Source organism: Doryrhamphus excisus, chromosome 5, assembly GCF_030265055.1.
Source record: "Doryrhamphus excisus isolate RoL2022-K1 chromosome 5, RoL_Dexc_1.0, whole genome shotgun sequence".
NCBI classification, from domain to species: domain Eukaryota; kingdom Metazoa; phylum Chordata; class Actinopteri; order Syngnathiformes; family Syngnathidae; genus Doryrhamphus; species Doryrhamphus excisus.
The window spans coordinates 3,150,567-3,163,495 of NC_080470.1; the positions used below are offsets into that span (position 1 = coordinate 3,150,567).

The 12,929-nt window shown below is 40.0% G+C and overlaps 1 protein-coding gene across 1 annotated transcript in view; it reads right to left on the reverse strand.

Moving 5' to 3' along the window:
* Positions 1–1,205: 1,205 nt before the first annotated feature.
* The window catches only part of adamts10 (ADAM metallopeptidase with thrombospondin type 1 motif, 10), a 73,483-nt gene continuing 61,759 nt past the window's right edge, over positions 1,206–12,929 (reverse strand). The window contains exons 19-26 of the mRNA XM_058072326.1: positions 12,370–12,450; positions 10,211–10,374; positions 10,001–10,127; positions 8,337–8,466; positions 8,047–8,251; positions 5,712–5,888; positions 5,472–5,637; positions 1,206–3,067 (exon numbers count right to left, since the gene is read on the reverse strand). Of these exons, the coding sequence (XP_057928309.1) occupies positions 2,958–3,067; positions 5,472–5,637; positions 5,712–5,888; positions 8,047–8,251; positions 8,337–8,466; positions 10,001–10,127; positions 10,211–10,374; positions 12,370–12,450 (1,160 nt within the window). The 3' untranslated portion in view covers positions 1,206–2,957. The remainder of the gene's footprint in view (positions 3,068–5,471; positions 5,638–5,711; positions 5,889–8,046; positions 8,252–8,336; positions 8,467–10,000; positions 10,128–10,210; positions 10,375–12,369; positions 12,451–12,929) is intronic.

Consider the following 12,929-nt stretch of genomic DNA (forward strand, 5'->3'; position numbering starts at 1 on the left):
AATGTATGCACAGCTTGTTGTTCCAACTGTGTACAGTAGATGGCATCATAATTCTGCTTCTTAACCCACCTCATACATGGATACCACAGATGACTTGGTGGAGCATGATGAAGCATCTGTTTATCAGTTTAGTGAGGTATTACTTCTACAGTGATGTGTACGCCATTTTTAAAACCTTTAAAACAGTGGTCTCAAACACGCGGCCCGCATGTTTGAGACCCCTATCCTCCCTATCCGTGTGGAAGTGGTAGGTTTTTGGTTTTTTTAAGTTTAAAGGAAATAACTTGAAGGCTACCGTTTAGGTCAGGGGTCTCAAACATGCGGCCCGTGGGCCAAATGTGGCCCGCAGGACACTAGTTTGAGGCCCCCGCCTTGATATGAAAGTTTATTGTTAGTGCGGCACCGCGCAAGTTTGATATGGATGCTGTATGGTATCATGTACCCAGAAAAAATTATTACGTTTGATTAATGTTCATGTTAAAGGTTAAATAACTGTTAATAGTTATCCTCCCTATCCGTGTGGAAGTGGTAAGTTTTTGGCTATTTAAGTTTAAAGGAAATAACTTGAAGGCTACCGTTTAAGTCGCTAGCTCTCTAGTTTGCGAGTCAGCATGTGTCTCAAGAGGCTGCAGTTGCGCAATATGTTGTAAATAAAGAAAGTATAAATGTGACTATAGTCGTGTTTTGTCATGTCTACAGGGCTCTAATAATGCTTTGTTCATTTTAATCTGAAAAAAATAATTTGTCTACCCACCAACTGTATGTGGCTTCTTAAGTTTTTATTATTTGCTGTTTTATTATTATTATTATATTTATTTATTACTGATTGATTTTCTTTATTCTTGATTTGTTTATTTATTTATTTTTCTTATTTTGTGTAGAAAAATAAAAAGTAAGATATTTAAGAACAGTGGAATGTTTTATCAGAGCTTTTCTAGTAGAAAATTGGAAGTTTTTAAATTTTTTTTGTTTTTAATAAATGCGTTTTTTTTTTTTTTGTAAAACCCGATGCGGCCCAGTCTCACCTAGACCCGAGCTCCAGTGCCCCCCCAAGTAAATTGAGTTTGAGACCCCTGCTTTAAAATCATCATAAATGAAAGAAATAATTTCCCAATTAATAACACTGACGCCCAGAGAGCTCATTTTGAACCAACGCCATGTTTAATTGATTTAATATTTTCCATTTTAAAAACAATGTACAAGGGAAGAAGCTGATGAAAAGCTACCAAAGCATTCCTCCGACTTGCTCTTCACATATCGATTTTTGTGCTGGAGCAGGGAGGATAGGGGCGATTTTCAAATGATAAAATGATAACTTGGGACACAAAATGTAACAAAACAATAAATGAATAGCACCCTTCCAGATGAGAAAGCACCACAAAAAGAAAGAAAAGGACAGTCCCACGTGTACATTTGCATACATCTGTAAAAGGCCCGCAGTGGAATGATTGCGGTCAAACATGGTGACTAAATCCTCAGCAGCGTCTCCTTCATTACAATACAAACCCAATTTGACTAGTAGAAGTTCAGAAGTGTTATTAAAAAGAAGAAATGACGCACGTAGATGACTTTTATGTGTCTGCGAAAAAAAAAAAATACACTATATAAACCAGGAGTGGGCACATTAGGTTAAATAATTTGAGGTGTCTTCTATATAAACAGACAAAAACGAAAACATACACAAGTTAAGGCCTCACATAAATCAACTAAACGCTAAAAAAAAAAAACACGTAACTTAATTTTTTTTTTCAAACACCCGCAAAGCATGCTGGGTAGTCCCGCTTGCAACAACAATGTCAGCTACGAACAATAAAACTATTGGATATGACAACTTCCTCTGCGTATTTTGCAATCAGTCGGGAAAAGGAGTACCGCGAGCTACCCGGCATGCCTTGCGGATGTACTATATTGTGTATTGTAGAAAATGTCAAGTTGTTGCTACAACAGGAAGGTACCTGTGGGGGATTTTCATTCAGAAAGACAATAATGTTGGACCTGAGTGAGGGTCTGCTGGCTCCCTGCTGTTGTTCACCCTAAAGGACCAAATTGAGAGGGAAAGTAAAAAAAAAAAAAAAAAAACATTGGCCCAATACTTTTGTCTGTTTACATGTATGCAAGAAGTCCTCTCACCCGCGTTTGAATCCGGTCATTAATCATGAGACTGTGCCACAGCGGAGACAGTGTATATAATTAGACAGTGAGTCACAATGGCGCCCTCCACTCTTGACACTGAATTTCCGCTTGTATTTAAAGTCACTCAAACTGTCGACCAGGTGCTTTAAAAATAGAGCGCCTCTGCAAAAAAAAAAAAAAAAAAAATTAAAAAAAAAATTCTTTTTTAAAGGTTCCATTAAAAGCTGCCAAACACGGAATAAGCATCTCGTTAAAAATATAAAGACGCTAAAAAACGCTACAAAACGCGGCAACTTTTTACATGTGAAGCTTCACAAACACGATACATACAAGTCATGTGACTGATGACACTTAGCATAAAATAACATGTGATCAAGTAAAAACTATCAGGTAATTTTTCTTTCATAATGGAAGAGATTCCTTTTTTCCCGTGGAGGATCTGTGGAAAGTGAATTTCTTCATAGCTAAAAAAAAAAAAAAAAAAAAAAAAAGATATTTTAACATCAAGCTTAACAATTAGGCCAAAGTAAACACAAAGCGGCCATTGCGATATCCAACACCGCAACCCCCCCGTTCTGTAGCCAAGGAGCGGCTGCGGAAGTAGCACCAAAAATATTACAAGAATAGAATACTCCCTCCAGTGGAATGTAGAATTCAATTCGCTCTCACATGACAGTCATGGCATCACTGGGGTGTCTGACAGCATCCCAATCCCCCCCCCCAAAACTCGGGGTGCTGCCACAAGGCTCATTTTCGATACATATATATATGTTTATGTGTGTGTGTAGATGCTGTGAGGTTCCACCATGTCCAAGAGTCCAAGATCAGTGTCCCTGGCAGGTTTTGCAGCACATCTGCCTAAAATATGGTCGGCTGCAGAACTTGAACCTGAGCACCAGGGGGCAGTAGGCCACAGTGTTCACATCTTTGCACTCTGCAGGGAAAACAAAAATAGATCATTTTTTTAAAATGAATATTCATTCATTCATTTTCTACTGATTTTTCCTCACAAGGGTCGCTAGGGGTGCTGGAACCTATCCTAGCTGTCTTTGTGCAAGAGGCAGGGTCGCCAGCCAATCACAGGGCACACATAGACAAACAACCATTCACACTCACATTCATACCTATGGACAATTTGGAGTCGCTAATTAACCTAGCATGTTTTTGGAATGTGGGAGGAAACCGGAGTACCCGGAGAAAACCCACGCATGCACGGGGAGAACATGCAAACTCCACACAGAGATGACAGAGGGTGGGGAAAGACACAATAAGAAGCCAAAAAGTTACCACTTCCACACAAAATAGGAGGAGAACCCATTCATTCATTCATTCATTTTCTACCGCTTTTCCTCACAAGGGTCGCGGGGGTGCTGGAGCCTATCCCAGCTGTCTTTGTGCGAGAGGTAGGGTACACCCTGAACTGGTCGCCAGCCAATCACAGGGCACATATAGACAAACAACCATTCACACTCACATTCATACCTATGGACAATTTGGAGTCGCTAATTAACCTAGCATGTTTTTTGGAATGTGGGAGGAAACCGGAGTACCCGGAGAAAACCCATGCATTCACGGGGAGAACATGCAAACTCCATAAACAGATGGCCGAGGATGGAATCGAACTCGGGTCTCCAAGCTGTGAGACCATCCATTTATAGACTTATGGTGATAAGCCTGCTTGCACTGTACACAGAACACATCAAGGACATAAAATAAAGTAATAAAACACTACTATGCTTAGTTATTAGGAGTAGATCCTTTAACATGCTCAAGGATATCGTAGCAGATATTGTAATATTGGCCTTAATAATAATAATAATTATTATTATTATTGATTTGTCTTGCTCAACAGTCAAAATATTATCTTTAAAGATCCTGTATTAGAAAAACCACGCATGCACGGGGAGAGCATGCAAACTCCACACAGAGATAGCCGAGGGTGGAATTGAACCCTAGGCTCCTAGCTGTGAGGTCTGCGCGCTAACCACTCGACCGCCGTGCATGAATATTGCATTGTACAAAGTTACTAAGTGATGCTAATACTTTAGCATAACAGCACAAATCGTGTAGTCGAGTGGTTGGCGCGTAGGTCACACCAGGTCTGGAAGACCCTGGGTTTGATTCTCCGCTTGTGTTGCATGGGTATACGAATCAGTTAACTCATTAGTGCACATTTATAGGAATTGATGTAAAACGTCTTTCTTCTAAAGACAAACAACATGATGTCATATTGTTATGGGAATCAGAGCGAGCGGACCTCCGCTACGGTCCAACTCCTCAGGGGAGCATTACTCTGCTTATTATGGCGTTGGCATCGAAACAGTCGCACACAAAACGCCGTGTTCCCACACGGGCTCACTAAAAGTACTTTTAACAAGATTATGAGTAACACACTCAGAATACTCTGTTCCGAGACCTTTGACGCTAATACAGGATCTTTAAAGATAATATTTTGACTGTTGAGCAAGACAAATCAATAATTATTATTATTATTAAGGCCAATATTACAATATCTGCTACAATATCCTTGAGCATGTTAAAGGATCTACTCCTAATAACTAAGCATAGTAGTGTTTTATTACTTTATTTTATGTCCTTGATGTGTTCTGTGTACAGTGCAAGCAGGCCTATCACCATAAATCTGCATGGTGGACAAGTGGTTAGCACGCAGGCCTCACAGCTTGGAGACCCGAGTTCGATTCCATCCTCGGCCATCTCTGTGTGGAGTTTGCATGTTCTCCCCGTGCATGCGTGGGTTTTCTCCGGGTACTCCGGTTTCCTCCCACATTCCAAAAAATGCTAGGTTAAACGCCAAGTTGTTAGGGTTAGCATGGTAGCATTGCGAGCATGAAAGGGTTTGAATGACTTAAAGAATGTTAACATGCCAATGTTAGCATGCTAACACCTAGCATGATAGTGCTATTTATCTGCTTAAGTTAATATTCATGAAAAATTGCAAAAACTTAAAAATTTAATTTAAACTTAAATTTTAGCTTTAGCTTTGGTTAAAAAAAGCTAATTATTACTATGAACTTTTGCTGTCATTTCTGTAAATTTAAACTTAATTTTAATTTTAATTTTAATTTTAATTTTAATTTTAATTTTAATTTTAATTTTAATTTTAATTTTAATTTTTAATTTTAATTTTAATTTTTAATTTTAATTTTAATTTTAATTTTAATTTTAATTTTAATTTTAATTTTAATTTTAATTTTAATTTTAATTTTAATTTTAATTTTAATTTTAATTTTAATTTTAATTTTAATTTTAATTTTAATTTTAATTTTAATTTTAATTTAAAAAAATGATTAGTCAAGGCTAAGATTATGAGCACTGACCTTCGGTGTTGTCCGTACTGATAGGCAGACTGAGGTCACATTTGCTCTTGCACTGCTGCATGGAGACGGGCCGTAGATGTTCCGGACACTCATTGGATGGCATGCTGGTGTGAGTCAGACACTGCACCGATCTCATCTCTTGACCAAGTCCACACTTTGCAGAACACTGCAAGACAAAAACATACCGTATCTGAAAATACCAACATGGACGACAATATGGTTAAGTCCCATATTACCTACCTCTCCCCAAGGACCCGTCACCCACTGAGGCGGAGGGCAGCGTTTCAGGTTACAGCGCACTCTAGAGGTGGGTCTGCCGTACTTGGGGCACTTGGATTCCGGCAGCGTGTCCCCGCTGTCCCCACTCTTGCACAAAACCGCTCGGCGCCTGTAGCCGGGACCACAGCTGGGCGTACACTGCAGGCAGAGCACATGAGGACAAAAGGGAGAGAGAGAGGAGGAAACTAAAATTGAGCAAAAGGGTTCACTGCGGTCACCAGCAACACAAAGCTTTGTCCGACTGGGTTTGAGTAAATTGGTCGGTCATACATTTTTTATCGTCTCAGTAAATTACAAGTTTAGAAAAAGGAAAGGATGCAAGGGCCACCTTGATATTTTGGAAACTAAAACATAGCTAGAAGTTTTAAAAAACTGTCTTTGGGTGAGAGGCGGGGTACACCGTGGACTGGTGGCCATTTTTGTGAGAATTAATTGGTAATATTATGAGAAAATATAATAGATAGATAGATGGATAGATAGACTCCCTTTATTGTCATTGCACAAAAACACAGTAGTGAAATTGCCAACGAAATGTCGTTGCCTGGCTCCCATATAATAACAGACACAAAAGAAGATAAGTAATAATAAATAATAATAATAATAATAATGTGGAGAATAAATAGACACCAAATATGAACAACATAATGTAAAGTGCAGTGTACTTTACATTTACTACTTTATTACTACAAATTGTAATGTACTTTTAATAGAATGGAGTGGAAATATTAAAGGATTTTTTATTAATTAATTTATTAATTTTAATTAATTAAATAAATATTAAAGGAAAAATACATTATTTTTCATTGTAATATGATGAGAAACTATTCATTCATTCATTCATTTTCTACCGCTTTTCCTCACGAGGGTCGCGAGGGGTGCTGGAGCCTATCCCAGCTGTCTTTGGGCGAGAGGCGGGGTACACCCTGGACTGGTGGCCATTTTTGTGAGAATTAATTTGTAATATTATGAGAAAATATAATGTCCTTTTAATAGAATGGAGTGGAAATATTAAAGGAAAAATACATTATTTTTCATTGCAATATGATGAGAAACTATTCATTCATTCATTCATTTTCTACCGCTTTTCCTCACGAGGGTCGCGAGGAAAGCTGTCTTCAGGCGAGAGGCGGGGTACACCCTGGACTGGTCCGCCAACCAATCACAGGGCACATATAGACAAACAACCATTCACACTCACATTCATACCTATGGACAAGCTCCACACAGGGATGGCCGAGGGTGGGGAAAGACAAATTAAGAAGCCAAAAAGTTACCACTTCCACACAAAATAGGAGGAGAACTCATTCATCCAGTCCAGGGTGTACCCCGCCTCTCGCCCGAAGACAGCTGCGATAGGCTCCAGCACCTCTCGCGACCCTCGTAAGGATAAGCGGTAGAAAATGGATGAATGAGTTCTCCTCCTATTTTGTGTGGAAGTGGTAACTTTTTGGCTTCTTATTTTGTCTTTCCCCACCCTCGGCCATCTCTGTGTGGAGTTTGCATGTTCTCCCCGTGCATGCGTGAGTTTTCTCCGGGTACTCCGGTTTCCTCCCACATTCCAAAAACATGCTAGGTTAATTAGCGACTCCAAATTGTCCATAGGTATGAATGTGAGTGTGAATGGTTGTTTGTCTATATGTGCCCTGTGATTGGTTGGCGATCAGTCCAGGGTGTACCCCGCCTCTCGTCTGAAGACAGCTGGGATAGGCTCCAGCACCCCCCGTGAGGAAAAGCGGTAGAAAATGAATGAATAGTTTCTCATCATATTACAATGAAAAATAATGTTTTTTCCCTTTAATATTTCCACTCCAGTCTACTAAAAGGACATTATATTTTCTCATAATATTACAAATTTATTCTCACAAAAATGTGACTTTTTCTCATAATATTTTGACTTTATTGCTGATTTTTTTTTTCATTTTTGCTGTTTATTTTAGAATATGACTAGTCATTTTAAACATCCCTCGTATTCAACTCTCACAGTTGTATTCTGTGATAGCTTTTTGGCGGGGTCTGAGCTCGTGACTTGCAATTCTCTACTAAAAACGCTCCTGTTGCTTAGTGATGAGGTTGTCGTTGGAATGTTGGGAAATAAAAAACAAACAACTAAAGCAATGTAACTACCAAACAAAGATTCTAAACAATATTGACCAAAAGGGAGTGGGCAATTATTTGGACTTGTGGGGCCACTTTGGGTTAAAAAACATTTGGGGGCCCCGGAATGTTTATGAGTTACCGAACAGAAACAAAGTAAACTGATGGATTTTTCCAGTTTTCCCAGATTTCTTCTACCTACCTCCGTCCAGTCCAGGGCCAGCCATTCTGGGGGGCAGCTGTGGTTGTTGCAGTGCTCAGTGAATGGGGGCCGCGAAGGGGGGCAGGCCGAGTCATCCAGGACTTTCTCCTCTAATGCAGAGAGCCTCCTTTTGCATAACACCTCGCGGGTCCTCAGGCCGCCATTGCAGCTGCGACTGCACTCCGACCACTCTCCAGTCCACCAGCTAAAGACGACGACAACAAAGCTTACTGTATAAGTAATATAATAAATAATATGATAAATAATATGAGATATAACCAAACGCTCACGTCGGGGAACATGGCTCGGTGTTGCAGAATCGGCGTCTCTCTTTGGGTTTGTTCTTCTTATCGCAGAAGTGGTTGTAAACGATGGAGTGATCTGATAGCTTCCTACACACCACCTGCTGGATCTGCTCACCTGGAAAGTCCAGGCAACACAAACACGTACAGGAATATTAAATATTAGCATCATGTTTTTTTTTTAGCCCTGAATCAATGTATGGATGATGTATTTTAATGCATCTGTTTTTTTACTCAACTTTATTTTTTTCTTCACTGTAAAGCGTCTTTGAGTACTCTGAAAAGTGTTATATAAATAAAATGAATTATTATTATTATTATTATTATTTAGTTAAGCAGTAGAACATAGGTTTAAGTTACAGGGAAAAATCTGTTCCCAACAAAAAAAAAAGAGAGTATCAAGCATAACTTTCACTTTGACACATTTGTTTTGATTTTGTGACAGCTCAAATACCGAGAACTATCTACAACAGGGGTCTCAAACACGCGGCCCGCGGGCCAAATGTGGCCCGCAGGACACTAGTTTGAGGCCCCCCGCCTTGATATGAAAGTTTAATGTTAGTGCGGCCCGCGCAAGTTTGATATGGATTCTGTATGGTATCATGTACCCAGAAAAAATTATTACGTTTGATTAATGTTCATGTTAAAGGTTAAATAACTGTTAATAGTTATCCTCCCTATCCGTGTGGAAGTGGTAAGTTCTTGGCTATTTAAGTTGAAAGGAAATAACTTGAAGGCTACCGTTTAGGTCGCTAGCTCTCTAGTTTGCGAGTTAGCATGTGTCTCAAGACCCTGCAGTTGCGCAATATGTTGTAAATAAAAAGAGTATAAATGTGACTATAGTCGTGTTTTGTCATGTCTACAGGGCTCTAATAATGCTTTGTTCATTTTAATCTGAAAAAAATAATTTGTCTACCCACCAACTATATGTGGTTTCTTAAGTTTTTATTATTTGCCGTTTTATTATTATTATTATTATATTTATTTATTTATTTATTACTGATTGATTGATTTTCTTTATTCTTGATTTGTTTATTTATTTTTCATCTTATTTTGTGTAGAAAAATAAAAATTAAGATATCTGAGAACAGTGGAATGTTTTATCAGAGCTTTTATTGTCGAAAATTGGAACCAAAGCGAAGTTTTTTAAAAAATTTTGTTTTTAATAAATGCGTTTTTTTTTGTTTTTTTTTTTAAAACCTGATGCGGCCCAGTCTCACCCAGACCCGAGCTCCAGTGGCCCCCAAGTAACTTGAGGAGTTTGAGACCCCTAATCTACAACTATAATATACCTATATAAAATAAAATAAAATAAAATAAAATAAAATAAAATAAAATAAAATAAAATAAAATAAAATAAAATAAAATAAAATAAAATAAAATAAAATAAAATAAAATAAAATAAAATAAAATAAAATAAAATAAAATAAAATAAAATAAAATAAAATAAAAATAATAAAATAAAAATAATAACATAACATAACGATAATAATAATAATACAATATAACATAACTACACCACATGCAGCTAATATATGGCTACAAATTATCATCATGAAGCAAGAGTTCAGCTCCAGCAAGTAGTGACGAATAAAGTGAAAGCTAATATCAATCAATCAATCATCAATTATTGGAAATTATTGTGTGTGTACCTCCAGCGCAGAGAGCCGAACAGTGCGACCAGGACGTGTGGTACCAGGCATAACCAATCAGGGGTTCCCGGTTGACGGGGGGGTTAAAACGATAGTGGATTCCAGGGTTCTCCTCCAGGACCATCACCTACGCACAGATATTTCCAACCATTTTAATTTCTGTTTATGCTAAACAGAATTAGCACATATATACGGTATATAAATATTTACCATAACAATCAGGGTCATATTTGTTGGTCCGAGAGCCTCAAGAGTTTCCGGTCCATCTGTAGGCTGTCTATAGTGGAATGTTGTTCCAGCAACATCCAACCTGTGGGGCGTGTCGGCGGTGAGCTTCCCATTGAGGAAGTACTGATCGCTTTTGCTCTTCAGCACTGCGGCACACAAGAGAGAGAAATCTGAAATGTTCATTCAATGGATTTGGTGTGGAAGAACTTGCACAGAACCCTGACCTCTTGCACAGAACCCTGACTCTTTGCACCCGACAAATAAGAGGATATGATATTGATATGCTACATGAAGCCTGCTTTCCATGCAGGCGTTCAGTTAATAATGTGATAACATGGAATACAAGCGTAAAAGTGACTATAGGGGTGTTATCTCATGTCTAGAGGGCTCTGATAGTGTTAAAAATGTGACTTAGAAGATGGTAAATACATTTTGTATGTTCTAACTATGAAAATATTCCATCAGGCGTCTTACTTTGCGGAAATTTACGGTTGGGTTATTACGTTATTATTAGTTATTAGTAAGGATATCAGCTGCATGGTGGATTAGCACACAGGCCTCACAGCTAGGAGACCGGAGTTCAATTCCACCCTCGACAATCTCTGTTTCCAGGAGCTCTGGAGAAATTAAGTCCGGCAAAATTGACTTTTTTCTACCGCTTATCTTCACCAGGGTCGTGGGGGTGCTGGAGCCTATCCCAGCTGTCGGCGGGCGAGAGGCGGGGTACACCCTGGACTGGTGGCCAGCCAATCACAGGGCACATATAGAAAAAAAACAACCATTCACACTCACATTCATACCTATGGACAATTTGGAGTCGCTAATTAACCTAGCATGTTTTTGGAATGTGGGAGGAAACCGGAGTACCCGGAGAAAACCCACGCATGCACGGGGAGAACATGCAAACTCCACACAGAGGTGGCCGAGGGTGGGGAAAGACAAAATAAGAAGCCAAAAAGTTACCACTTCCACACAAAATAGGAGAACTCATTCATTCATTCATTTTCTACCGCTTATCCTCGCGGGGGTGCTGGAGCCTATCCCAGCTGTCTTCGGGCGTGAGGCGGGGTACACCCTGGACTGGTGGCCAGCCAATCACAGGGCACATATAGACAAACAACCATTCACACTCACATTCATACCTATGGACAATTTGGAGTCGCTAATTAACCTAGCATGTTTTTGGAATGTGGGAGGAAACCGGAGTACCCGGAGAAAACCCACGCATGCACGGGGAGAACATGCAAACTCCACACAGAGATGGCCGAGGGTGGGGAAAGACAAAATAAGAAGCCAAAAAGTTACCACTTCCACACAAAATAGGAGAATTCATTCATTCATTCATTTTCTACCGCTTATCCTCGCAGGGGTGCTGGAGCCTATCCCAGCTGTCTTCGGGCGTGAGGCGGGGTACACCCTGGACTGGTGGCCAGCCAATCACAGGGCACATATAGACAAACAACCATTCACACTCACATTCATACCTATGGACAATTTGGAGTCGCCAATTAACCTAGCATGTTTTTGGAATGTGGGAGGAAACCGGAGTACCCGGAGAAAACCCACGCATGCACGGGGAGAACATGCAAACTCCACACAGAGATGGCCGAGGGTGGGGAAAGACAAAATAAGAAGCCAAAAAGTTACCACTTCCACACAAAATAGGAGAATTCATTCATTCATTCATTTTCTACCGCTTATCCTCGCGGGGGTGCTGGAGCCTATCCCAGCTGTCTTCGGGCGTGAGGCGGGGTACACCCTGGACTGGTGGCCAGCCAATCACAGCGCACATATAGACAAACAACCATTCACACTCACATTCATACCTATGGACAATTTGGAGTCGCCAATTAACCTAGCATGTTTTTGGAATGTGGGAGGAAACCGGAGTACCCGGAGAAAACCCACGCATGCACGGGGAGAACGTGCAAACTCCACACAGAGATGCCCGAGGGTGGAATTGAACTGGCGCTATGAGGTCTGCGCGCTATCCGCTTGATCACCGTGCAGCCCTTAATTTCATTTATTGTGCAATTATTAATTATGGTCGCATGCGTGGTTGCCCCATGAGACATTTTTTTCTGAACGTGTCGTGAGCCATTAAAACTTAGGACACCAACTCTAACATCATGACATCTTACCAAGATGGTTGAGGGAAACGTTGAGCTCCTGTATGTGAATGAACACTGACCCTTTTGGGATTCGGATGACCTCTTCATAACCTGCATGGGGAAACAACAACAAGTCAAATTACCAACAAATCTTGTCACTGGACCACACAAGCTGACACAAATTCTAAACTATCACTTCTATCACAACTAACACCTTTGCAGACATCCTGGTACACACGAAAGCGAGGATGATCCCTGTTCTCTGGGTTAAGAGTAGACGTGATGGATGAGTCGTGTTTAACTCTGTGGGATGCCGATGGACTGAGCAAAAGCTTCAGATTCCGGCCACATTCCCCGGGCAACGCGCCCCAATGAATGAACCGCCTCTTCACTTTATTCCCTCAATCTGTTTTCCTGACCCCTTTTTTTTTTCACCTTCGCTTTGCTTTAAATCGGCTCTACACTGCCAACCAGGCGGCCACAGCAGCCCTGCAAAAAAACACTCAAGTGTTACTTGATGATAAAGGAATGAAAATGGAGGCATATAATAATTCCTTCCAGTGCTTCGACCATGAGAGGAAAAAAAAGAG